This window comes from Corvus moneduloides, chromosome 26, assembly GCF_009650955.1.
Source record: "Corvus moneduloides isolate bCorMon1 chromosome 26, bCorMon1.pri, whole genome shotgun sequence".
NCBI classification, from domain to species: domain Eukaryota; kingdom Metazoa; phylum Chordata; class Aves; order Passeriformes; family Corvidae; genus Corvus; species Corvus moneduloides.
Window position 1 is genome coordinate 3,971,633 of NC_045501.1, and position 23,529 is coordinate 3,995,161.

Sequence of the window (23,529 nt, forward strand, 5' to 3'; positions counted from 1 at the left end):
CAACTGCTTTTCTTTGAAGTCAGCCAGTGCTGACATGAAGTTCTCCTTTCCACCTTCATTTATTTTTTGTCACTTGGGATGAAAGTGGTGACAAACACCAGCTGTGATTGTTTCTGGTTTGACAGCAGCAGCTCATTTGCAGGTTTTGTGGGCCAGAGCACTACAATTTTACAGGTAAATGCCATAATTGGGCTCCATTAGCCTGAGCTCTTTTAACTGGCAGTGGGTGAAAGCTGCTCCTCGCTGAGGCTCTTATGTGTCTGCAGTCTGGAGGAGGAGAGCTCCTCCACGTTATTAACACTGGGAGGAACATTATTCCCCCAGTCTGGGGTGAATCCAGTACCCCGGCCTTTCTGGAAAGGACCAGGCTTGGAAAGTTGTGGTTGTGACTTCAAACACCCCCAGGCCACAAGAACTGAGGGTAGGGTCCATGAGAAGGGGGTTTGTTTTGTAGGGTGGTGTTGGGGTGGGTCACTCTGCTCTTGGGCTGAAACCATCAAATGTCAGTCACCAGAAGAGATCACTGAGATCTAGGTTACCTCCCCCTGGGTGGCTCCCAATCCTAAATTACCTCCCCCTGTTCCAGAAAGTTCTCCCTTTTTTAGTTATTAATTGGTTCCCTGTTATGACTCCTGCCTCCCTGCTTTCCCCATTTGTTCTGAAAAATTGTATCCTCCCCTCTGCTTGTACCCCATTGGTTGTTTTCTCTTTCCCCGCCTTGCTCCACCCCCCCATAAAGGGGATAAAGGGGTGAGCCCGCTTCTTCTCGAGCAATTTCTGGTCCCTGGACCCTCCTGCAAATGAAGCTGCTGGAACTCACACCAGAAGCCCCTCCCGCCTTCTTTGCCTCCAGGCAAACGCCAGCCTGATCATCGGCCACCCGACGTGTTTCCTCTGAGGAGGAGCCAGGCACGCACCCATCCCACGCCGATTCCACTGAGCCGTGCAGCGAGGACGCTGTGGAGGCCAACACTGCGTCCCCTCTGCCCGAGGGCACGCCGGGGCTTGTGGCTACAAGCCCCCGGTTGCGTTAGGGTGGGTGCAGCCCACCTGTGACTGACATCTGAGATCCCACATCCCAGAGATCTGAAACCCCATATCCTTCTGGACAAGGTCTTCAACATCCTCAATGTCATCACATCCTGCACGTGCCACCTCCTGTGAAGGGCAGAGAGGCCGTGGCTCTGCTGCTCCTGCAGTGCTTTGGGAATGCTGGGTGAGAGGCTGGCAGGGTGACCCTCCCCCAGCATCGGGAATGTTTCCGAGGCTCTCGGCTCCCTCTGCTTGTTTTGTATTTACCACAGGACGCAGAATATTTTTTAAAGCGTATCACAGGGCACCTGCATCCTGGTGACAGAGTGAGGACTTTGGTGTGACAATTCCTGTGTTAAATCCTCAATCTCTTGTGCTGGGTGGGTTGTGCAGTGCCAGAGCCTTCACCCCATTCCCTGGAGGCTGGATGTCCTTGCCAGGAGCTGATGGGATGTAGAGTCAAAATCACAGACTCCTTTGGGCTGGAAGAGACCTTAAAGCCCATCCAGTCCCACCCCCTGCCATGGGCAGGGACACCTTCCACTATCCCAGGTTGCTCCAAGCCCCGTCCAACCTGGCCTTGGACACTCCCAGGGATCCAGGGGCAGCCACAGCTGCTCTGGGCATCCTGTGCCAGGGCCTCCCCACCCTCACAGAGAAGAATTTCTTCCTGATATCTAATCTAAATCTCTCCTCTTTTAGTTAAAAACTGTTCCCTTTGTCCTATCACTGCCTGTGTAAGAAGTCCCTTTCCCTCTTTTTTATAAGCCCCGTTTAGGCACTGGGAGGGGCTCTAGGGTCTCCTGGGAGCCCTCTCTTCTCCAGGCTGGATACCCCCAGCTCGCTGTCCATTGCCACCATTTCTCCCTTCAGTTCCATCAGGAGGGTACACTCTCCTTGGCCCTTCTGTTCTGACCTATGTCCCTTGCCAAGTCCCATTCCATGTGTGCCTTGGCTTTCCTGACTCCATCCCTACACACCCAATACAGACATCCCATAATGGCCCGGGGCAGCAGCTCCCTGTTGCTGTGTCCAGCACAGCCAAGGGCTCTGACAGTACTCCTGCCCTATATGTTGCAACTCCAGTATCATTTACAGTTCTGCTGGGCTTTATTTTCTCCTGCCCCTTTCCAGGACATTGACATGACTTGGATCCCTTATTCCCCTCTACCCCTTCCTTTCTCTTGGCCCTTCCCCTCCCTAAGCAAAGGCACAAAGATATCCAAGAGTGGTGGAACAGGAGCCCAACGATGCCTGGTGGGTAAGAAGGAAACTCCCTGCCAGGAATCCCCCGGGACTGGTGCAGGGAGAGCTCAGGGGGCTGGGAAGGGAAGGGCTCCATCACCTGCAGGCCTTGGGGAGAGAAAGTGAGGCAGGAGCAGGGAGCTGACAGAGCTTTCCCTTTACACGGGGCCGGGAAACCAGGACACCTTCACCTGTGATGGCCCAGGAAAAGACATTTTCCTCCTCCTGAGACTTCCAGCCCTGGGCAGTGTTACCATGGGCTGTGTGTTGCACTATAGGAGGTTGATTTTTAACACAGCCCCTTGTGCTCGGACATTCCAGGGTCAACCTGAGGAGGAGTGAACAGCGAGAGGCACACACAGAGCAGGCTTTTGTTCCCGGCCGAGTACAGACATCCTCTGGTACTTATCTACACTGTCTTCCTTCTAAATTAATTCTGTCCCACCCAATCATCATCGCTTATCACTCATTATCTCCCCCTCTATTCTGCACATACCTTACCCCAATTGCACTGGTTTTAAGTGCTCAAATGGTTTAGTCTCTTTGTTTAAAAACTTTTCCCTCTCAGATCATCACAGATCGCTGCCCTCCAGGCAGGGAGATGAGGGAATCAGGGGGGGAAAAAGTAAAACTTGTGGCTTGAGATAAGAACAGTTTAATAATTGAAACAAAGTTAGAGATTATCAATAATTAAAAAAAAAAAAGAGAGAGAAGGGGAGACATAAACAAGACAGACAAGTGCTGGCCTGTACAGTTGTTCACCACCCTCTGACCCCTCCCAGTGTATATACTCAGAATGACTCTGTGGTGTGGAATATCCCTTTGGCCACTCTGGGTCACCTGTCCTGGCCCTGTTCCCTCCCAGCTTCTTGAGCCTCTGCTCACTGGCAGAGCCTGGGAAACTGAAAATCCTTGATTTAAAGTGAACACAAACCATCCGTCTGTTATCAACATTATTCCCATACTGAATCCCAAACACAGCCCTGGACCAGCTGCTGGGGAGAAAATTAACTCAATCCCAGGTGAAACCAGGACATAAAATCTTTCCTGGATTTCTTCCCCGTGCTCAGTCACGCTCAAACACGCTCCTGAAGCATCAGTCCCATTTCCAGCTGCTGCTCACAGTATCAAAGCCCCTCAGGGGTCCACCCTGGACAGGAACTTGCAGCAGCTTGGAAAAAAACAGAGACCACTGCTGCTTCTAGCAGGATCCATCTTTATTACACACACTTCAGTATTTATGTGTTTCTACCATCGGAAAGTTTTAAGAAAGTTTTTGGAACGTGCAGAGGGAAAGACAAAACAGCTGCACCGCCGAACACCTGGCAGGGCAGACTTTGGTGTCCCTTAGCAGCCACTCACGCAAACATGCCAGTCCCAGCGTTCTGGGAGATAAAGGAGAAACATTCACACCTGGTGCTTATAGCTGTGGTCATTTCCCTGGTATGCATCTTCCCGAGAGAACAAAAGGCCTTGTTATAAATGAAGTCTGTAATTCGTGCTGTTACGTATAAAAATGAACTGTAATAAAACTATACAGAGCCAGAGTTTCAGCCCCCCCCCCCCCCCCCCCCCCCCACCAGCCTGGCTGAGAGGAAATTTTACAACACTGGAGCAGTTGAAAAGGAAGTTCTTTCAGCACAGATGTAATCAATAGGTGAGAATTCCACCCCAGGTGGGATTGGATCTTATCACCGGGACATTCACACTATGATGACTTGATCGCTATCTTCTGATATCTACATCTCAGCTGATAAGGAATTGGACATTCCGGGAACTAAAAAGAACTGTTCCAGAAACCAGAGATGGACCATTCATCATCCAGGATGGACAATTCATCAGACCCAGGAAAGGCTTTGTGCAGTCCAACTTCAGGACAAGAAAACATCATGAATATGCTAAATTGCGAGAAGAATAGAATTAATTCGGACTCTGCCCAAAAGCTGTATGAGAAGGGACCAGCCGAAGCAGCACCCGTGAACTTGGGAGGTCTGGTGCGATAGAGATCAGATCTGTGCGTGTTCACCCAGCTCCGACCCCGGGCTCGGGGCTGCTTTTCTCCATCGTGGCTTTCTGTGTGACCGATCCTTCAGCCGTGGAATAAAATCTATTTCTTTATTAAATTTAATTTGGCTGAATTTTCTTTACTTCAGCCTTTATCAAAGGTAACATAAACAAGTTGCTCTCTACACGGGGTTCTCGTTAAGGGCAGGGTGGCCGCCGCAGGCCTCTGCAGAACTGCTGCAGCCCCATCCCAGCACTGCCACAGGCTGCTCCCACCTCCACATCAAGCTCCTACGTACAGCACTGACAAGTTTCGGCATTCTTTGCTGGGTATTTTCTGATTTAATAAGTGTTTTGTAGCTGTGGGGACTGGAATGACTTCAAAACAGAACATAAGAACAAGAGGAAGATAATCCAACCCCTTGCTCTCACATTTTAATTTCACAATCTCTTTATCAAGAGCCACATTTCCATCTTCCTTCACTACTCTTAATTAGAACCCTTTCACCTGCATCACTGGCTGGTAGAGGGAGAGGAAGGTCTGGCCCATCCAAGGGCCTAAGGGGAGGTGGGCAGAGCACAGCAAGGGCCTGGATGTGCCCCCAGCTCCTCCCCACTCCTGTTCCATCACCCACCCATTTCTAGCCCCTTTTCTGAACCCCCACCAGCTCTGGGGCTGTCCCAGCCAGCCACATCCCACCAGTCTGACCAGTGAGGTCTGGTACAGACAGCACAGGCTCCCACTCCTTCCAACCCCAGTGCAGTGGGACCCATTTCCTACTGTGACCCAAATGGGAGCCCCCCACAGCAGCCCCGTGGCCCCCTCCCCCACAGACCCCTCCTCCATCCACACTGAACCAGGATCAATCCTGGAACTGGTCCTGCTTGTTTATTTTGGCCCCAACATGGTGGTAAAGGTAAAAAAAAAACCCTCAATTTTGGTTGAAAAAAATCTTTATTCACAGAACATCACATGAATCACGTCCCACCCTTGCTCCTTTATGTATAAAATACTGGTAAAAAGTTTTATTCCAGAGGCAAATGAATTCCCACAGAGTCCCCTCTTGAGAGAGCAGCTCCTCCCAGAGCTGGAACTCGTGCCACAGTTTGGAAGCAGAAGTGAGGTGTTCAGTGAGGAAGGAAACACCACCGAGCTACAGCAGCAAAGCCTCCTGGCCTCCAGTTCACTTCCTTTGGCAGGGCCCACAATCCCACCAGGGCTCCAGCTCATCTCCCACTGCATCCAAAGGGGAGAGGTGGGGCTTGAAGGAACCACAAATGTCCCTGCCCTGTCCCACTGCAATGGAGGCTTTTGGAGTTTCACACAAACCACCTGAGAGCACGGATGCTCTTGGAAATCTCTTTGGATTTCACAGGCACTGCAAACATGTTTGATGTCACACATCCTCAAATCCAGTTCCCCAGGTGGTTCCTTCAAGCCCCACGTGTCACCTTTGGATGCCATGGGTAGCAAGGACACTTGGCTCACCAAGGGGAAATCAGCCTGTGCAGGGACAAGGAGAAGGCAGAATGAATCAAGAGGAAAACGTCTATTAAAATGCCAAGCTAGGCTCAGAAACAGAAAAAAAATCCAGTTCCAAGTATGTTATGGCTCCTACTGCAGCCCAAAAGATTGGCCAGAGTCCCAGCCTGGTGTAAGATAAACCCTGCTACACCAGGTCACAGCTACAGAAACTTTAAACAATAACAGCTTTAAACTCTAAACACCAACACTGTAAAATCAAGTGGAATTGGATCAGTTCATTGGAACTGAGATTTGCCAGGGACCCCCTGTAAGTGCTCAGCTGCCCTCTCAAGGGCTGAATCCATCAGATTTCATATCCAAAATAAATTTCCGGCAAATTTGGATTTATGATTTCTATTACAGACACAGCAACACAGATGCTCCATCACTGCAGATTCCCTCTTTTCCTTTAATTCCTTACTCCCTTGGGCTCAAATGAAAACCAGTTCTGTATTTGCTCTGCTACAGTATTTCCTTGGAAAACCTGGACAAATAGGGAACTCCAAGAGCAGGAAACACTCCAGAAGTATCAAATACATGGAGAAGTCCATGGACAGGGGCCACTGGTCACACTGGGGGTCTGGCTGGGCCCCACCCCAGCTCTGGTCACCAGCATGGCCCCGTCTCATGGTCCACATTCCCTAAAATTCCTTCTAAAATTCTTTCAGTTATTAAAACCCTTTCTCCCAGTTTGCAACAAGCCACATAATGAAGGCAAAGCTCAGTGCAGTGAGGACAGAATGCAGAACTTGTGATTAGTTACTAATCCAGAGACCCACAACGATTCCAGACAGAAAACAAGGAAGGAATTGCCAGCATGAGGCCACATCATCTGGATATGACACATCTGGGCCACTGTCAGACATCAGGGAATGCTCCAGACTTGCTGCACATTGGGATGGGAATGGCTCTGTAGGGTGACAGAAATGGATGATGCCCAAAATCCCAGGATGGCCCCTCTGTCAGACATCCCCAGTCTGCAGGGAAAGCAGTGCTGGATTGAGACAAGGATCTCACAGCTCCAGTGTTTCACTGAGACAGGGAATGACCCCAAGGAGACGAGTCCCAGCCAGCACCACCCCCGCGAGGTGACATGTCCCAGTGTCTTTCACAGTAACTCCACAGGTGCAAAGGGTACCACAGGGAACACCCTTCCCAAGGATGGGGACATCACCATCCCAAGGCACAAACTTGAGGGAACTCCCCATACCAAGCTGATTTTCAGTGCCAGGCCTGTTGTGCTGATCCCACCATTCCTCTGGTGTGAAGAACCTGTTCCAGCTCTGTGATCAATCCCACACCTCCAGGCAGTACAGGGGGACTCACCTGCTCTATCCACATAAGTTCCAGCTCCAGAGCCCCAAACCCAACCAGCACCTCAGGAAATGAACGCAGCTCCCCAAATCTCTGTGCTTCAGCATTAGAAATGTCAGTTTAGGAGGCTGGATTTGGCAGGAGACCCAGGGAGATGCCACAGGCCTGATGTGCATCCCAGTGGAAGCAGGAGGGAGCACAGCACTCGGCATCCCCTGGGAAGCAGCAGGGCAGAGAAAGGTACCAGAACATCCCTCAGATGAGCAGAGCAGCATTTCAGCCTAAACCAGAGAGATCTGTGCTGGTTAATACTGTGTGTGAAGTTAACTGAGGTTATAACCGTGCTCCAAGACTCTTCCCCACACATCCTCCTCCTCCAAGCAAATGGAACCGCAGATGGGAGCCCTTCACCTCCCAACTCTTTTTGCACACTCAGTCCCACAGGCTGAACTCAGGCCCATGAACACTGTGAAATTCTCTGTGCGAAGTGCAGGGGTCAGGTCAGTGCTGGCCAGCACAGGAAAGACTCGCTGCATCCTATGCTGTGCCTTTGCATCCTCCCATCCCTGTGTGCCCAAAGGGACATTCCTGCCTTGCTACAGCTGGGCACAATGTTCACTTCTGCTTCCTATTAACCAAACTGTTCAACCTGCAGGCTTGAGGTGAGAGCAGTAAAGGCCAGGGGTTATTTTCACAGGGCCATTCTCAAGCACAGCATCCCCGGACACATCCATTTCCCAGCGTGCTTTCCACGTGACACTGTCCGAGTGGGATTTGTAAACTCTGAAGTCCACGGGAAGGGCTCATCCAAAGCAGCACCCAGAGGAAAGTCAGTCCTGGAGACACTCCTCTTGCAGGAGTTCAGCAGCTCATGTCAGGTACTGCACGACGAGGAACATGATGAGGCAGGTCACGGCCATCCCCCCCAGCATGAGGAACTTGTCCTGGAAGGCGCGTTTCTCAATCAGCCGCATCACCGTGTTGGACAGGCCCAGCATGTTGGCAACGTCCAGGATCTTCTTGTGAGTGCCCTGAAGACAACACAGCAATGACACAATTACACTCATGCTCTGAGCCTTCTTATTCCACAGTCCACACATATTTCTGCGTGGATTCTAGTCCACGGACTTCTCCCAGCCAACCATCCCTCCCATTCCACAGGAGGTGGCCACAGGACCCTGGAAACAACTGGATGTTTGACTAATTAATTCATACACATGAACAGGAACATGGTTAAAGACACAAAACAATCTATCTGGACAGAGACAAGATAAAAAGTGTCTCAGAAAAATGCACTCCCTAAGCAAGAGTAAGAATTTTCCTGGTCCTGTTCTAGTCACAGTCTAAAAAGAACTTCAAGCTCTGACCAGGCAAGGTTTTGTGCAGAGCTCCCCTTGCTGAAGTACAGTTCATACCAACAGAGATTGACTGAGAAGGTCCAGACACTTGCAAGGTAAATGGCAGAAAAAAGGAAGATAAATGTGTAATTAATGCCATTTGCTGAAATCCTTGCACAGAAAAGCGCAGGGTGCTGCAGGCAGGACACTTAGAATTAGGAATGTGGATCCCACGATTACATCGGCAGCAGGGACACAACAGGAATGCTGCTTTATTTCAGGGCAGTAGTTGGAGGAAACAGTATGAAATACTGGCACAGAGACGTGCTCCAGGCACAGGTCAGGGTGGGATATTGTCCCGAGTGGGGAGAAGGGAGAGGACTCAGGGCTGCAGAGTCCCAATGGCACAGGAGCTGAGAAGGACCCTTCCAGGAAAGCTGTACACACCTGTGGGCAGGCAGAGCACTGAGCCACAGCCAGACACAGGCCAGGACCCTCCTCACACCCACGTGTTCTCAGGGCAACTGCCAGGAGGGGCCCTGCCAGGCCAGGGATAACGGACAGTCCCTCACGGTGACATCTGGGCTGTCCCTGACAGAACACCCCACTACAGGCTGCTGTAACACTGGGTTCATCTCTGAGCCAAGTCAACAGCACAGATTCCCATCACAGTGCTGAATTCCATGCTTTGACCTTGAAATAAAATCTTTAGCCTCCCTTCTTCAGTTCACGTTATTTTTGGTCTCAAAAGAGTGAAAATGCGGAAATTGGGAACTGTCTTGAGTATAAACTTGACTCAAGATCAGGAAGGCTCTCCAAGGAGAGAATTTAGATCAACTATATTAGACCCACATGGAAAAGTGTCTCAGTTCATAAAACACAGACTTGCAGTGCTGAACTACATCATCAGTGTTCAAGGCAGTTCAGGCCCTTCACTGGTCAGGTTGTCTGCTAGTTCCACATAATCTGTTTTCTCCATTTCCCACACCTCTCATTAACCTCTTGTGCACTGCTCTCAGGCTCAGCACCTTCCTGTCTCCACAGAATCCTTTCACACTGCTTCAGAACAAAACCAAACCGTGCTGGGAGAACAGAAACCAAATATGAAGCTTTAAAATGAAAGCAAACCATAGACAGGGAAAGCTCTTCAATTCCTGCAGTCACAGAACAGTGAAATTGTAGAACCGGATCAGTTCTGGGAATACTCATTCCATACCTGTCTATTTATACCCAAAATGCACAAAGTTACAGAGAATAAAGCTATTAGTGTCCAGAGGAGGGACACGAGGGTGGGGAAGGGTCTGGAGAGGCCACAGGAGGAGCAGCAGAGGTCACTTGTTCAGCTGGAGCAGAGGAGACTGAGGGCAGAGCTCAGTGGGGGCTGCAGCTCCAATCTCTGCTCTGTGACAGGGACAGGACCCCAGGGAACAGCTGGAGCTGTGTCAGGGGGGATTTGGGATGGAGATCAGGGAAAGGATCTGTCCCCAGAGGGTGTTTGGACACTGCCCAGGCTCCCCAGGGAATGGTCCCGGCCCCGAGGCTGCCAGAGCTGCAGGAGCACTGGGACAGCGCTGCCAGGGATGCCCAGGGTGGGGCTGTTGGGGGGTCTGTGCCCGGAGTTGGACTCAGTGATCCTTGGGAGGCCCTTCCAACATGGGATATTCCATGATTCCACATTAACCCATTTCTCTTTGTAGGCTGTCTCTACACCAGCTGCTTCTGCCAGATGTTCTCAGTGTAAGAAAAACTGAGTAAGGGGAAAAGGAACATAAACAGACATTTCCTCACCTGCGAGGGAGAAGCAACATCCCCCAGGAACACGATGGCCCCAAAAGCACAGACTGTGTGTATGAGCAGCCATAGACAGACACCCACCAATTCCCTGCTGCAGGGCTGGCCCAGAGCTCACGTGCCTGGCAAAGGCTGGAGGAGAGCCAGGAGGCCCAGGGAGATCCAGCAGGAACCAGGCAGTCACTGCCAGCCAGCCAGCAAAAGCAGCCACGCAGGACTGGTGGTGCTACAAGAAACAGCATTTCCTTATCTCTGCAGGGCACCAGGTCCTGCCAGGGCTTCTCTATGGCACTGGCCAGCTGTGGTTGAGCTCTCCTGACCTGTGATGGGATGCACCTCCTTCTCTGGGACCCTCCAGAATCCATGTGCTTCATCCAGTCCCTCATCAGAGATTACCTTGGATCAATGATATTCCAGCTTGGAGAATCAACTCCAATTCCCTGTGTGCAGCACAGGAACACTGATGATTGGATGCCCCAGGCCAATGTGATCAGCCACCAAAGCAACCCAGTGCTCAACACGGAGGACAAATGTCCACAATCCTCTCAGGGATGCAGGAACTTTAAGGAAGGTGCTCTTTCCAAAAAGCATTCACAAACCCCAGTCCTCTCCCAGCACTAGTAATGAGTCCTTCCAGCCCTTTCCTCATGAACTGGCAGCAGAACCCCTCCCTGTCCCCACCAGTCCTGTGGCCAGACTGCTCAGCAACACCATTCCTCTGCAATGAACACTGAACTACCCACTGAGGTTTTTCTAGTAATGGACCTTGTCTTAAAACAAATCCATATTCACCAGGTCAGTGAACAATTGACCTGAACCAAGAAGCTAAACCTCATCTTGGAAAGAACTCAGCTTTAAACTCTGCTTTAATGTCTCTGTGTAACATCTGTGGGTGCAGGGCCTGGACACCAGACTAGGGAGCAGAAAAGGAGCTGCAGCCCTGCTTTGGACCCTCTGCTGGTCCTGTGCAGGGCTCAGGGAACACCAGGCAGCCAAGAACCCTGAGATCAGGGCAGCAAAGTGCCTGTGCACATCCAGCTCAGCTCCCCATGTGCCAGCTGGAGTGCAGACCAGGCTTACACTGCCTGCCACACCATGGAGCTGCAGGTGTGACAGACCTGACCAAATCTGGGATTTATGTCATTAAAAATGCCTAAATCTGGCAAATACATCCCAAAACAAAGCAGTGTCACAAAACTGACAACAGTGGTTATCCCCATCAGAAGATGGATACAACACAGGCATTCCCCTACATTTTTCAAAAGTCCCATTTCTCCCCACACGCTTCTTATTAAAAAGCTTTTTGTATCCCTGAGCTTTTCACTCAAAATTTACCATCACTTTGAGCAGTCTGTAAAATAAAAGACAAATATTTGCTATGAAGAGACATGCAGCAATGCATACCAGCAGGGAAGGAGGGACTGTTGAGGTGCAATATCTTTATTACTAATCTTAACCCCAAGTGCTCTACACCAACTTTGTGGCTGCTCCGAGGGATGTTCATCTGAACCAACATTTCCCTGCCAGCCAGCTACTGCTGCTCCTGAACCTGAACTAAAGAACAACAATCAACCAAAGAAAAACAAACATAATGGAATAAAACATAACACTCAGCACTCCAGATGCTGCCCTGCAGGTGAAGGCCAGCCAGCCCCAAGAGATCTTAAGGGTATTAAAGGTATTAAAGGATGATAAAATGTAAAGATTTCTGGTTGTTTAAATGAATTTTGGGCCTTTCCAGCATCCTCAGCTCGGAGCAATGTACTGAAACAACACATATATTGATTTTACTTAGCCTGATCAGCATAAACACAGAAAAACGTGGGGTCTTTCTGGTAAAAAATGATGCCCCCACCTTTAATGTGACTCTCTGGTCCCTCAGGCCCTGCAGGATGTTGGTGCCACTGCCAATAAGCTCATCCATGCCACGGTGGGCAGTCTGCAGGGATTCATTAAACTGCAAGGTTTCGTCGATCGGGATGGTGGTGTCAGAGTCCTGTGGGGAAAGCAGGGACTCGGTTACCTGCTCACTCAGAAACACAACATGCACCAGCAGACACTGCAAAAACCCAACAGGACTTGGAGGACTGCGCTTAAACATTTTTTTTCATAATGATTTTAAATACAGCATTGATGTTTGAGTGAAAAGAGTCATTTAGAGAAGAGAGGGAGGAAGCGAAAAGGCAAAGCTGAGCAGATGCTCAGCTGCAATGAGATCTCAAGGATGAAAAGAGCAAAAGCAGAGAATTTTTATAATCTCAGTAGGAAAGGGGACTGCAAGAGAGAACATCAAAGCTAACAGAAGGTGTTTAACAAGGTGTTAAACACCAAGAAGGTGCTTAGTCACTGATCACTGCAAATGAAAGACTTGTGGAAGATTTCACACCACATTTCTGAGCAACAAAAGGCCTGAAAAACAAAATGTTGGAGATGACATCTAAACATTTACAAAATAGCGCGAATTTCTGGCAGTGAGGGCAAACAGACATGGGCCTGGTTCCCTGAGCTCTGGCTCACTCATCACCCAGGGACCTCATTTAAAAAAAAAAAAAAATTATTAAAAATTAGTATTTTTCAAGTTTTTCCAGAAAAGATGCATTCAACTAGGAACTAGGAATCTTGAAATGGAAATAACAGGGTAAAACTCTAATCTGGACTGCACAAGAGGCCAGGGATGGGATCACCCCTGTCTGCCAAAGGCCTCCAGGTCTCTGTTTTCTGGACACCACTCCTTCCAGAGGGGCAAGGAAATGGCTCACTGCTCCCACATGGTTTAGAGCAGGAATTGGGATACTGGTAAGGGAGAAGTGTTGGGAACACTGATCACCTGCTCCAGGTATTCAGAACAAGAACCACCCAAAGGCAGAAATCAGTCAGAGATGATGAACACCTTCCCTGTGCCCAGCAGCTGCAGGTGACACACAGACACAGCAGAACGTGCTCTGAACAGACTCTTTGGTAATAACCCCAAATGTTCATCTGAAAATGCCACGTAGGACCCAGAGCCTGGGCAGGGGTTCTGCTCACTGTGGAAGAAGGAAGAATCAGGGACAGAGCTCTCAAAGGCCCTGGATGAAGGGGCTGTGGCAGAACACACAGCCCTGGCCCACTGTGAACGCAGCACCAAGGCTCACGCACATCTCTGAGCAGAAGCACTGAGATTTCCAAGTGAATGGCTCTTATTCCAGAGATTTAACAACCTCCAAACCAGCAGATTCCATTTCTGTACAAGGTTTTTTTTTTATCCACTATAAGGCAGCAATTAAAATAGAGAAGTAGATTTGTAACCCCCCTCCCGAGGAGATGAGATGGCACCAGAGCTCTGTTTTGCTGCTTGTGATTTTCTCCAGGTACAAGGAAAGGCTTTAACGATAAAGACCATTTAAAACTCTGAATTAAGCAAACTGTTCAGAACACTGCTACAAGCTTCAAAAAGCTGTTCTGGATGTTCCACTGATTTACACACTCAGCTGACATCTCTGGTAGAATAGGGGAGTACATGAATAGGAACTGTGTAAACCTGTAACCAAGAGAGGCTGATAACTGACAAATAAATCATCATTTTCCTATTAAATGATCATTTTAAAGCCACATTCTTGTAGCAAGCTAAAAAGAAATACAAAATAATCGTGTCTTTTTTTATCTGTGATACCTTTCAATATCTGAAGGATAAAATAACCCATTTGCTCTATATTTTGCATCTGTAAGCCTGCTACTGCTCTTTAAAACTGTTCCACTTACACACCTTTTGTTTCTGAACAGCAAATTTTCCTGTAGGAAAAACCTGTCCCGACTTGCAGGGAAACACCACAATGTTTCAAAAACAACAAACTGCAGTGTTCCTTTCAAGCCTTGTTTATAATTTTGAAATAGCCAACACAATACCAGACATTATCTTTCTGGCAGGCTTTGAGAAATGCATCGAACTGCCCAAATCTCAGTTCATTAGGACTGCACACATTCTTTCTTTCTTGCCCTGACAGTGACTGACAACACAGATAACGAATGTTAGGTGAGATGCCTTTAAAAAGGGGAAAAAAACGAGAATTTTTTTTTTAAATAAAGAATAGTAGTATAAAAAAAGCCCCAACAACAACAAGACTAACTTTCTAGTTGCAGAAAAGTAAAATCTGAAAGCAAAGCTGCATTATTCAGAGCAAAATTCCTCCAGGAATTTGCACTGGGGGGGGCTTCCCAATGCAAGAACTAAGAATTAACAAGAACAGGTGGAATACATTCATGTTATTACAAACTTTTTGACTCATTTCCAGGCAAAAAGCAGGCCTTCGATCCAGCTGTGTGCTTTGTGTTTGGCTAAACTGAAGTTTGCTGACACCTGCTGCCAGTGGGGTGTGTAAAGCCAAGCTTTCCACAGCTCTCAGGATCTGGCAAACATTTAACACAAATCCAAGTAAATGTACACTTTGGTACCTACCTCACTGACCCTTTTACAACTGCTATGTAAACCCAGGTGGAACTGCACTGGATAAAACAGGAGCAGCAGCTTCTGGAGCCTTTCCCTGCTGCCTTAAGAGCCCAGCTTTTCCTCATGAGAGCTGGACTTGATCCCCACATTTTTTGATTCTTCTCTACCTTTACTCACACTCACAGCAGCTCCCAACAGTCCTGTTTACATCCTGCCTGACACCCCCCTGATGGATTTGAGCTGTGGAGCACTGGGAGCCCAAGCACAGATATTTACGTTGGTGGTGAAGGTGCGAGCCAGCAGCTCCTCCCGCTGCCGCTCCTGCTGCTCCCGCAGGTACCGGCGGTGCTGGAAGTTCCTCAGGGCTGTCTGCAGGTGCTGCACATCGTATTTCAGCTGGTCAACTCGCCTGCAAAGGACCAGCAACATAAAAACACTCTTCTTTTCTGGTGGTTTTTGTATCAGCAAAGGAGCATCATAAATTAACAGTGATGAACAACAAGGAATGACGGGTTCTACTTCTCTAGAAAATGCAGGGCATCCAATGCTAGGCCGAATTCCACACTTACATCTTCCCTGTCTCATTTTTCTACTACACAGGTGATTCTTTCATGGGTGATTATTTATTTTAATCAATTATTTAGCTTCCAGGCTAATGACAGAATGTGAAGCAGAACTCCTGAGCTCTCTTGGACATCCTATCCCACGGACTGTCTCCTCAGGAGTTATATAACAATATCTGTTCCTCATTTAACACAGATTTGGGAAGATGGTAGGATTTGTACAGGTTCTATTTAATGACCCCTCTTCACAAAGAAGATGGAGCTTTCCAGTTTCTTTAATTAGCACCATGTTCTTAAGTTTGAGGGTTTATTAAAAGGAGCTCAAAAGTCAGTGGGCAATACAAGAGACATCTCAGACATCTCCACTGGGCTGAAACAAATCATGTCCAGAACTCCACTGGCCCTGATTAAATGATTGGTTAAGTTTAATATTTGATTACCCGATTATCCTGACCTAGTGGAAGGTGTCCCTGCCCGTGGCAGGGGTTGGAACTGATCTTTAAGGCCCCTTCCAACCCAAACCATTCCAGGATTCTATAAAGAAATCAATGAGTATTTCAGATACTGACCTCTTTCTTTAATACAGGTGACATGAAATCCACCCCTACTATCTACAATGGGATTTTGGACTAAACATTAATAACTGAGTCACAGAATTAATTAAGAACACCAAGTCCTGATGTTTGTGGTCCAAGCTCCTTGCTCAAAATATTGCTCACTTCAGAAACCTCTTTGTTTCAGTCACCAACAGCTTGGAAAATAGCCCAGAAAAAATGACACCAACTGAAGGAATTTTACTCTCTACCTCCACAAATGCCATTAAAAGCAAGTGAGAGAGAGAGAGCATCCAAGTGCATGTTCTGCTCATCTGAGAACAGAGCCAAGAATCCAGCTGCATCACCAGTCTGACTTGATGATCTTTGAGGTCTTTTCCAACCTTAATGATTCTCATTATCCTGTGGTTAAACAGAGGAAAGCAATTTTGCCTCTGTGCCTCAATTTTGCTATTGTAGAGCACAGAGATAAGTTATGCAAAATACAAAGATTTCACACAAATCAAAAGGCAAAGGGTTTCAATAAATTTAATTAAAATAATTACAAAGACTACCCTGCATAATCAAAGCAAAGCAGTGAACTCACAGTTTGGCATTCTGCCGCTTGTTGGGAGGTTCTTTGCTGGACAGGATTTCCAGACGTTCCAAGTTGCTGAATATGTTGTCTATTCTTGCCTGAATCTCATTTTCTACCACTGCAAGGAAATAAAAAGAGAATTTGATTTGAATTAAAGAACTGCAATCTGATGAAGGTAAAAGATCAAAAGCATTCAAGGCAGTATGTAAAACCTGACATCCTTACTGGATGAAAATAATCAGGTAACTGGGAACTATAAATATCATGAAATGTCACTTCTTTAGCTCAGTAATTTGACACTTTCACCTTTCCCTCCTGCTCTGAGGAAAGCCCCTGCTCTTTTCATACATCTGAGCCTCTTTCCCCATCAGGTCCATGAATTAGGATTTCAAGCCCCTACATTCCCCCTGCAGCCCCCTTCCTGCTCCCTCGGCAGGATTTGCTCTCACAAGAACACAGAGAAGCATCATCAACCACCTGCCAACCACTCCACATACCAGGACTTCCCAGAAAACCACATTCAGCAGTCTGGGAAGTATGGCATTGTAGGAGGAGTGGTATAACCACCACAAAACCCACAACCTGGATTAGTAAGTCATTCTTTTTTGATAGGAAATTTATCACAGCCCTTTCTACAGCCCAGACGTGGTTCACAAATGTGTTCAAGGTAAGAGAAGTCAGTGAACCTGTGCAGAAATGCATCCAGTCAATGCAGTGTCCTTTCACCTCAGAAGTTCCTGATGAAACCCATTATTAGTGACTCATGCAGGAATTAAGGGTTCAAGCACAGGTCCAAAATACACGTGCCAATTCTGCACTGGGGTAAAAAGTCCTGCCACACATATCAGAGCATCTTCTTATTAGTCATTTATGAGCACAGGGTTATAGTCCAAATTTACTGAGGCAATTTCAGACCTAATGGTTCTACACATTTCCCATAAGCAGGTGGAATTACAGGTTCTGACTCTGCTGCAGCAGCAATTGTCAGGATCATCCTGCTTAAGTTCCTGCACACAAAATCACACAGCATGTTCCCCAGAAACTGCACTGAGCATCTTTAGGGGAAAGCTGCCAGCTGGTGGATGCTGAGGGGATAACAACACAGCAGGGCAGGCACAGTCACATCTCTCAGCTTTCTGAGCTTCTAACAAACTGGCCCAGAGATGCTCTCAATTTGCAGTTCCGTCCACACCAAGCTGTTCATTAATTCAAAGTGTCCAAAAAACCTCCATCGATGGGGGGATTTTGATCTCTTTGTGCTGAAGGCCTGCACAGACACCCCGAGCATGAGTTCGAAAACCTAACAGCACCAAAAATCTGGCATTCTACCACGACATTAAAGAAGCATCCACAGCAAGCACTCTCTGTCAGTTAAAGGATTATAACAGGAAGATGAGGTAAATTCTTGTCCTGTCTTTTCTGCTCTGTCCTCATACAGAACATCACCTTATTGAGGTTAGACAGTACAATGATTTCAGTGCATTCTGAATTGGTGATGTGTCTCAGCAGCTGATCACAATGACTCAGGAGCTAAATTTGTTACAATAATGACTGTAAATATGAGAAGGCATATAAGGTTAAAGAGGCAAACTAAATCAACCTCCCTCACTCACTCATTACTTACAGTGCACTGACTCTTTGTCTGAAGTCTCCAGGCGCCCCATGTAAGACTGGACCTCATGGACCTGCCTGTCAGGAGAGAAAGAGAAAATGAACAGAGAAGTCACTTAACAGCTATAAAATCATTTCTCAGTACCTCACTTTTCAGCTTTTTTTTCTGAAATGTACTTTTTAGAACAGCACAGGAATCAGCAACACAGTGTTAAGAGCAGACAGCCCATCCCTGACCACCAACCCAGGTCCTCAGCAGGAAGCAAACTGTGCTCTCACTTCATAAGCACCTACAAAGTAACTTTATTTAAAAACAGAAATCAACATGAAGATTATGAAAAGCACAGAACAACTCTTCTACAAGAAACAGCTGTTCAGCCTGGTCTGGAGATGACAGCGGGGAGACATCCAAGAGGAAAAGATGAATAAGGAATGATTTTGACTCTCAACAACATGTGAATTCACAGGCATCAAGTGAAATTAAAAGTTTTTAATTATAAAAAAGTACTGTTGCTGGACAAGCAGTGGCAAAGAAAAACAAAACAAAATACTGATGGTTGTTAAATTCTTCTGGAACTGGATGGGCTTTAAGGCCCATTTCAACCTGAACCATTTGATGATCATAAGGCACTACAGAAACGGGAACAGGACAAGATCATTCTCCATATGTGTAACAGCTGCCTCCAGCAGGATGTCCTGCTCTTCCCTACAGGGTCACTCTGCATCACTATTCAATGATAGAGAAATGATGATTCAATACAAGATCTAACTCAAGTCTCTTACCACCCCACCTCCCTGAACACAGCTCCACAAAGAAGCAAATTACCATGGAAGTTCAGAATATTAGATTAACCATGTCCTTTGGCCCCTTTCCCGTGAGTTACTCCATATGTTGTAATAACAGAACCGCGAGGTTTTTTGCCTTATTTTGCAATTCCCACACCACTCCTCTCCTCTCCCCAGACCAGCACTACCTGTCAAATGTGGGACTAATCCTCAAGGAGCCACACGCCTCCAGAGGTAGTTTAAACTGCGGCAGCCGGAACCCTCAAACTCTGCTGCCGCAGAAATCCTTATAAACGGGCACGCTTTAAATAAATCTACATCAACAAACGGGAATCATCGCCAAGCCCTCGGGGCTGACGTGGCACACGCGGCCCGGGGCTCTGCTCCCGCCGCGGCCCCGCTCCGGGATGGGGTTTTATGGGGGAAACGCTTTTAAAGAGCGCTGAGATCTGTGGGGTGTCGGCCCTGGGCTCCCGCACACCCGGCCCCGGCCTCACACTCGGCGTGCGGGTACAGCCCCTCACACCCAGATCCCTCACACACCAGCTGGATTGAGGGTACAGCCCCTCACACCCAGATCCCTCACACACCAGCTGGATTGAGGGTACAGCCCCTCACACCCAGATCCCTCACACACCAGCTGGATTGAGGGTACAGCCCCTCACACCCAGATCCCTCACACACCAGCTGGATTGAGGGTACAGCCCCTCACACCCAGATCCCTCACACACCAGCTGGTTTGAGGGTACAGCCCCTCACACCCAGATCCCTCACACATCAGCTGGTTTGAGGGTACGGCCCCTCACACCCCCCGAGCCCTCACGCACTTGTTGGTTTGCTGGTACAGCCCCTCGCACCCCCCGAGCCCTCACGCACTTGTTGGTTTGCTGGTACAGCCCCTCCATTCCGCACTAGCTCCGCTCTGCTCTGCACACGTCGCCTCCGGCCACTTCCGGCTCCGCCGCCTCTCGCTGCTTCCGCTTCCGCCTCCCTGGCCGCGGTCCCGCCCCTACACCGCCGCCAGGGGGCGCTGCAGGACAGGCGTGGCGGGGCCGTGAGGGGCCGGGCCGGGGCCGTGAGGGGCAGTGGCCGGGGCCGTGAGGGGCAGTGGCCGGGTGGCCCTTTCCACACGAATCGTGCCGTGGCTCCCTCCGTTCGCAGCATGGAAATAGTGGCTGCGGCTTCTCGGTACCGTCAGCGAAAGTGGTGTCAGCTACGAAAGCCGCCTGGGTTCGCGGAACTGCATCCCCTGCACCGGAGCATGGAATTGAGTCATGGTATAGTCCCACCCGTGCCATGGGCAGCGACACCTTCCACTATCCCAGGTTCCTCCAAGCCCTGTCCAGCCTGGCCTTGGACACTTCCAGTGATCCAGGGGCAGCCACAGCTGCTCTGGGCAACCTGTGCCAGGGCCTGCCCCCCCTCTCAGAGAACAATTCCTTCCCAATATCCCATCTATTCCTGCCCTCTGGCACTGGGAAGCCATTCCCTGTGTCCTGTCCCTCCAGGCCCTTGTCCAAAGTCCCCCTCCAGCTCTCTTCGAGCCCCTTTAGGCCCTGGAAGGGGCTCTGAGGTCTCCCTGTAGCCTTCTCTTGTCCAGGTGAACACCCGCAGCTCTCCCAGCCTGGCTCCATGGCAGAGGGGCTCCAGCCCTGCTGCACCTCTGTGGCCTCCTCCCCTGAGCAGCTCCACATCCTGATGCCGAGGAAGGGCTGGACACAACCCCAGAGGCCAGGTCACCTCTAGAAGTCCAGGTGACCAACACACCTGGAGATGCAGATACCAAGCAGATACCTTCTTCCTCGTAGGATGAATCCCTCATCAAGGTATCCCTTCTAAAACAGCTCTTTCATTATCATTACACCTGTCCTGCACCATGCCTTGCTGTCCCATTCAGTGTTTCATTGCCAGAGAACTGCCTTAACTTCACAGGTTTGTTTGCACATGATCACGGTCAGTTTAGGGCATCCTGCAAATAGTTTTGCTTTCTTAATAATCCTGGTTTTTCTCCCTGCTTAGAGATACACTACATTCTCTCCAGCAGGATATCACCCATTCACGGTGGAGCTGCAGGTTCCTGTCCTATCTCACACAGCCTTGCTCTGGGGCTCAATGAGAGACTGCTTTTCAGTTCACTCTTCTGAACATGATTTCTTCATTGTTTGGACTAGATAATACACTACAGTTGAAGCCAGAACTCTTCCTTGTATGTACTGGGCTACAAAACCCAATATCTTTAGGGTCAGAGTCTGCTGAACCACCTGAACTCCTGTCACCTTTTAACTTCATGGGAAAAGCAAGGAGAAGGTGGATTATTTAAAAAAAAAAAAAAAATGGAGGGAGGTATAGCCCAGTTAGTCAGGGCAGCAGGATGTCAGAGGCACAGGTACAACTGCACAGGTACAATCACTGATTGATTAAAAAGCTCAAATTAGGATCATGACTCTGTCTTGTCACTGTGGTATAATGGAAAACAGTTCTTGTCAACAAATGTAACTTCATGCTAATAAGAGCTTGATTGGGGAAAATCGGGAAAAGCTTGTATTCTGTAAAGCATTAAACTCTATACCACAAGATCAATCATTTAAAAGTCTCATGGCCCTGACAAGCACTCAGCTCTCTCCTTCTCCACTATCTCTTCCCTCTAATAATGTTTTCATTTTTCACTTGTTCCTCAGACTTTGAATTCCCCTGATGTTGAGCTGATTCTGCCCTTTTCTGGGTGTGTGATGCCTGTCCCACCTCTGGTGTGAAGGGAAACCTGCTTTATCAACAAGAATAATGTCTTAAACTGGGTCCATCCCGATAAAATGCTCTAATACAGTTGAATAAAATACAATTATTTAAATCCTAGACTTTCTTCAGCAGCCTCAGCCTTGTCCTGCACTTTACTTAGGCAAAACCTAAATAACTGTGCAGCAAAAATTCAGGCTACTGAAGGATGACAAACGTTGGAGGAAAAGTGAGAAATTATTTTCAGAGGTGGGGAAGCTGAAGGCAGACACCTCCTGATGTGAGACTGGGCGAATTGGGAAACCTGGAGGCTGGAACAGTCTCCAAAGTGTTGGGTTCTTTCTGTTGTTGCTCATTTGCAGTTCAGGGTGAGCACCTGAAGAATGCAGCCTTGTCACAGGAGAACACATTCCTGAGCATCACACAGCTATAAAAGAGGGAAACAGGAACGCATCTTTAATTAATGAGAGATTCTGTCCCTGTGGGTCCATCTCTTGCGTTTCAGATGATGCATCAAACTTAGTCTGCCCTGCCCTGCCATGCAGCCAGCCAGGCCTCTGGCAAGAGATTATCCCCTGGATGTCAAACAGCAGCTCAAGCCCCAGAAATCACATCAGCCCAAGGATAAACAGCACATCAACAAAACCATTAACTGCAGCAGTAACAAACACATTCGCTCCCCGGCCTTTGCTCTCCCTTCCCTGAGCCATTAGACCCCAGTTTCAGACATTTTCTGGAAATAAGTTGAATGGAAATAGACCCTAGGATTTCCCTCCTGGCCAGGGCTGTGAGAGGTATCACAGGAGCCCTGATGAAATGGCAAGCACTGAAATACAAGAACAGATTTCTGTTCTTTTGTGAAGAAATTGATTTTTGCCAGAAACAACATGCTGCAACCCAGCGTCTGTTCTTGTTAGACTTCAAGTCCTTCCAGGAGGAGTCCTTCAGCAAATTGGCTCATTTAGACACAACAGCCAGGAGCACGGAGAGGAAAAAAAGGGTTTTGTTCAAGGAAAGCCTCTGTATTGTAAACAGGATAAAAGGGGATGGAGAGAGTCACTTATCACTGTCTCTCATGTCCCCAGGTCATTCCTGTGTAGCATCTACTGGAGAAAAAGGAATTCATATTCCCTGCTCTCCCAGAAACCCAGCTGGGGGATTTTCTCTATCACACCATCTCCAGACCCCATGTGCATTCAGCAGCAGTTTTCGAACCCCGTTGCTGTGTTCCCCATTGCCTCCTCTGCCTTGTGAGGCCTGGCAGCACCCAAGGGAGAGCTGGATCCTCACAGGGTCTCCTTTGCTCTGCCTGCATCAGCCCCTGTCCCCCTCACAGCCACGGGACTTGGGGCTCTCTCCAAAAACACTGATGCTCTGTTTAATACCAGACTCCAATAATGCATCTCTCCCTCTTTCTCTGAGCATGATCCCATCAGGCACAGAAACTCTCTGCCCCCCTCTCTCTTTCTCTTCCCCCTCCCTCTCTTTTTGGGGCACTCTTTGCATGCTTTGCTGATACAAATAACTGTGGCTTTCAAAACAAAGGAGTGCCGAACCCCAGGGCATTCTGCCGGGGAGAGACGTTTGGATGAGTGCTTGATGGAGACTCCTCTGAGTCCAGCTGCAGGCCATGGGCTGCGTGTCCCAGCTCTGACAGGCTCACGGACACAAGGCAGACCTCACAGCATGCCTCTCAGCACTTCCAGCCCGGGGAAGGGGGCAAAACAAGAAGGGGAGACATGACAAGAATGTTGGAGACTCATCTATCAAATTTCTCGGGCTCTTGGGTGATGTGCTGGACCCAGGTCTCCCTGGGCAAGGAGCTTTTTAAAGACACATTGCACCTTCCTGCTCATCTTCCCAAATTAAGAACATTTCTGCACGACTGTCACAATCAGCTTTGAGACTGATCAGTGGCCATGAGAGTCACAAACACTCAGACCATCATTCCCTTATGCATAAATATCCCAGGGAAACGGATATGGAAAGGATGGGGAAGGCCAGGCCAAGGGAAGAAAGAGTCAAGGAGCA

General features: G+C 48.5%; 1 protein-coding gene and 1 long non-coding RNA gene across 6 annotated transcripts; one reads left to right on the top strand and one right to left on the bottom strand.

Annotated features, from left to right (window-relative positions):
• Nucleotides 1-6,491: 6,491 nt before the first annotated feature.
• Nucleotides 6,492-19,740, bottom strand: GOSR2 (golgi SNAP receptor complex member 2). Of its 3 annotated transcripts, none has more exons than XM_032134587.1 (6): nucleotides 19,642-19,740; nucleotides 17,993-18,057; nucleotides 16,378-16,486; nucleotides 14,951-15,083; nucleotides 12,104-12,244; nucleotides 6,492-8,151 (listed from the first exon to the last, which is right to left on the bottom strand). In XM_032134587.1, the coding sequence occupies exons 1-6, from the start codon at nucleotides 19,668-19,670 to the stop codon at nucleotides 7,990-7,992; spliced, it is 639 nt and encodes a 212-aa protein (XP_031990478.1). In that variant the 5' UTR covers nucleotides 19,671-19,740; the 3' UTR covers nucleotides 6,492-7,989. The 3 variants fall into 3 exon arrangements, with proteins under 3 accessions (XP_031990478.1, XP_031990479.1, XP_031990480.1); XM_032134588.1 differs by having other exon boundaries at nucleotides 19,593-19,648; XM_032134589.1 differs by lacking the exon at nucleotides 12,104-12,244.
• Nucleotides 19,741-19,843: 103 nt separating this feature from the next.
• LOC116435413 lies at nucleotides 19,844-21,618 on the top strand. Of its 3 annotated transcripts, none has more exons than XR_004236777.1 (4): nucleotides 19,844-20,042; nucleotides 20,366-20,697; nucleotides 20,807-20,971; nucleotides 21,444-21,618. It is a non-coding gene; the product is annotated as an uncharacterized LOC116435413 (long non-coding RNA). The 3 variants fall into 3 exon arrangements; XR_004236776.1 differs by having other exon boundaries at nucleotides 20,810-20,971; XR_004236775.1 differs by having other exon boundaries at nucleotides 20,366-20,591.
• Nucleotides 21,619-23,529: the final 1,911 nt, after the last annotated feature.

Coding starts and splice junctions, on each gene's coding strand:
- GOSR2 (XM_032134587.1), bottom strand. CDS start 19,670: ATGGAGGGGCTGTACCAGCAAACCAACAA. Junction 16,487..17,992: donor AGACAAAGAGTCAGTGCACT/GTAAGTAATGAG, acceptor ATTTCCTTGCAG/TGGTAGAAAATGAGATTCAG. Junction 12,245..14,950: donor CTCGCACCTTCACCACCAAC/GTAAATATCTGT, acceptor CTTTCCCCACAG/GACTCTGACACCACCATCCC.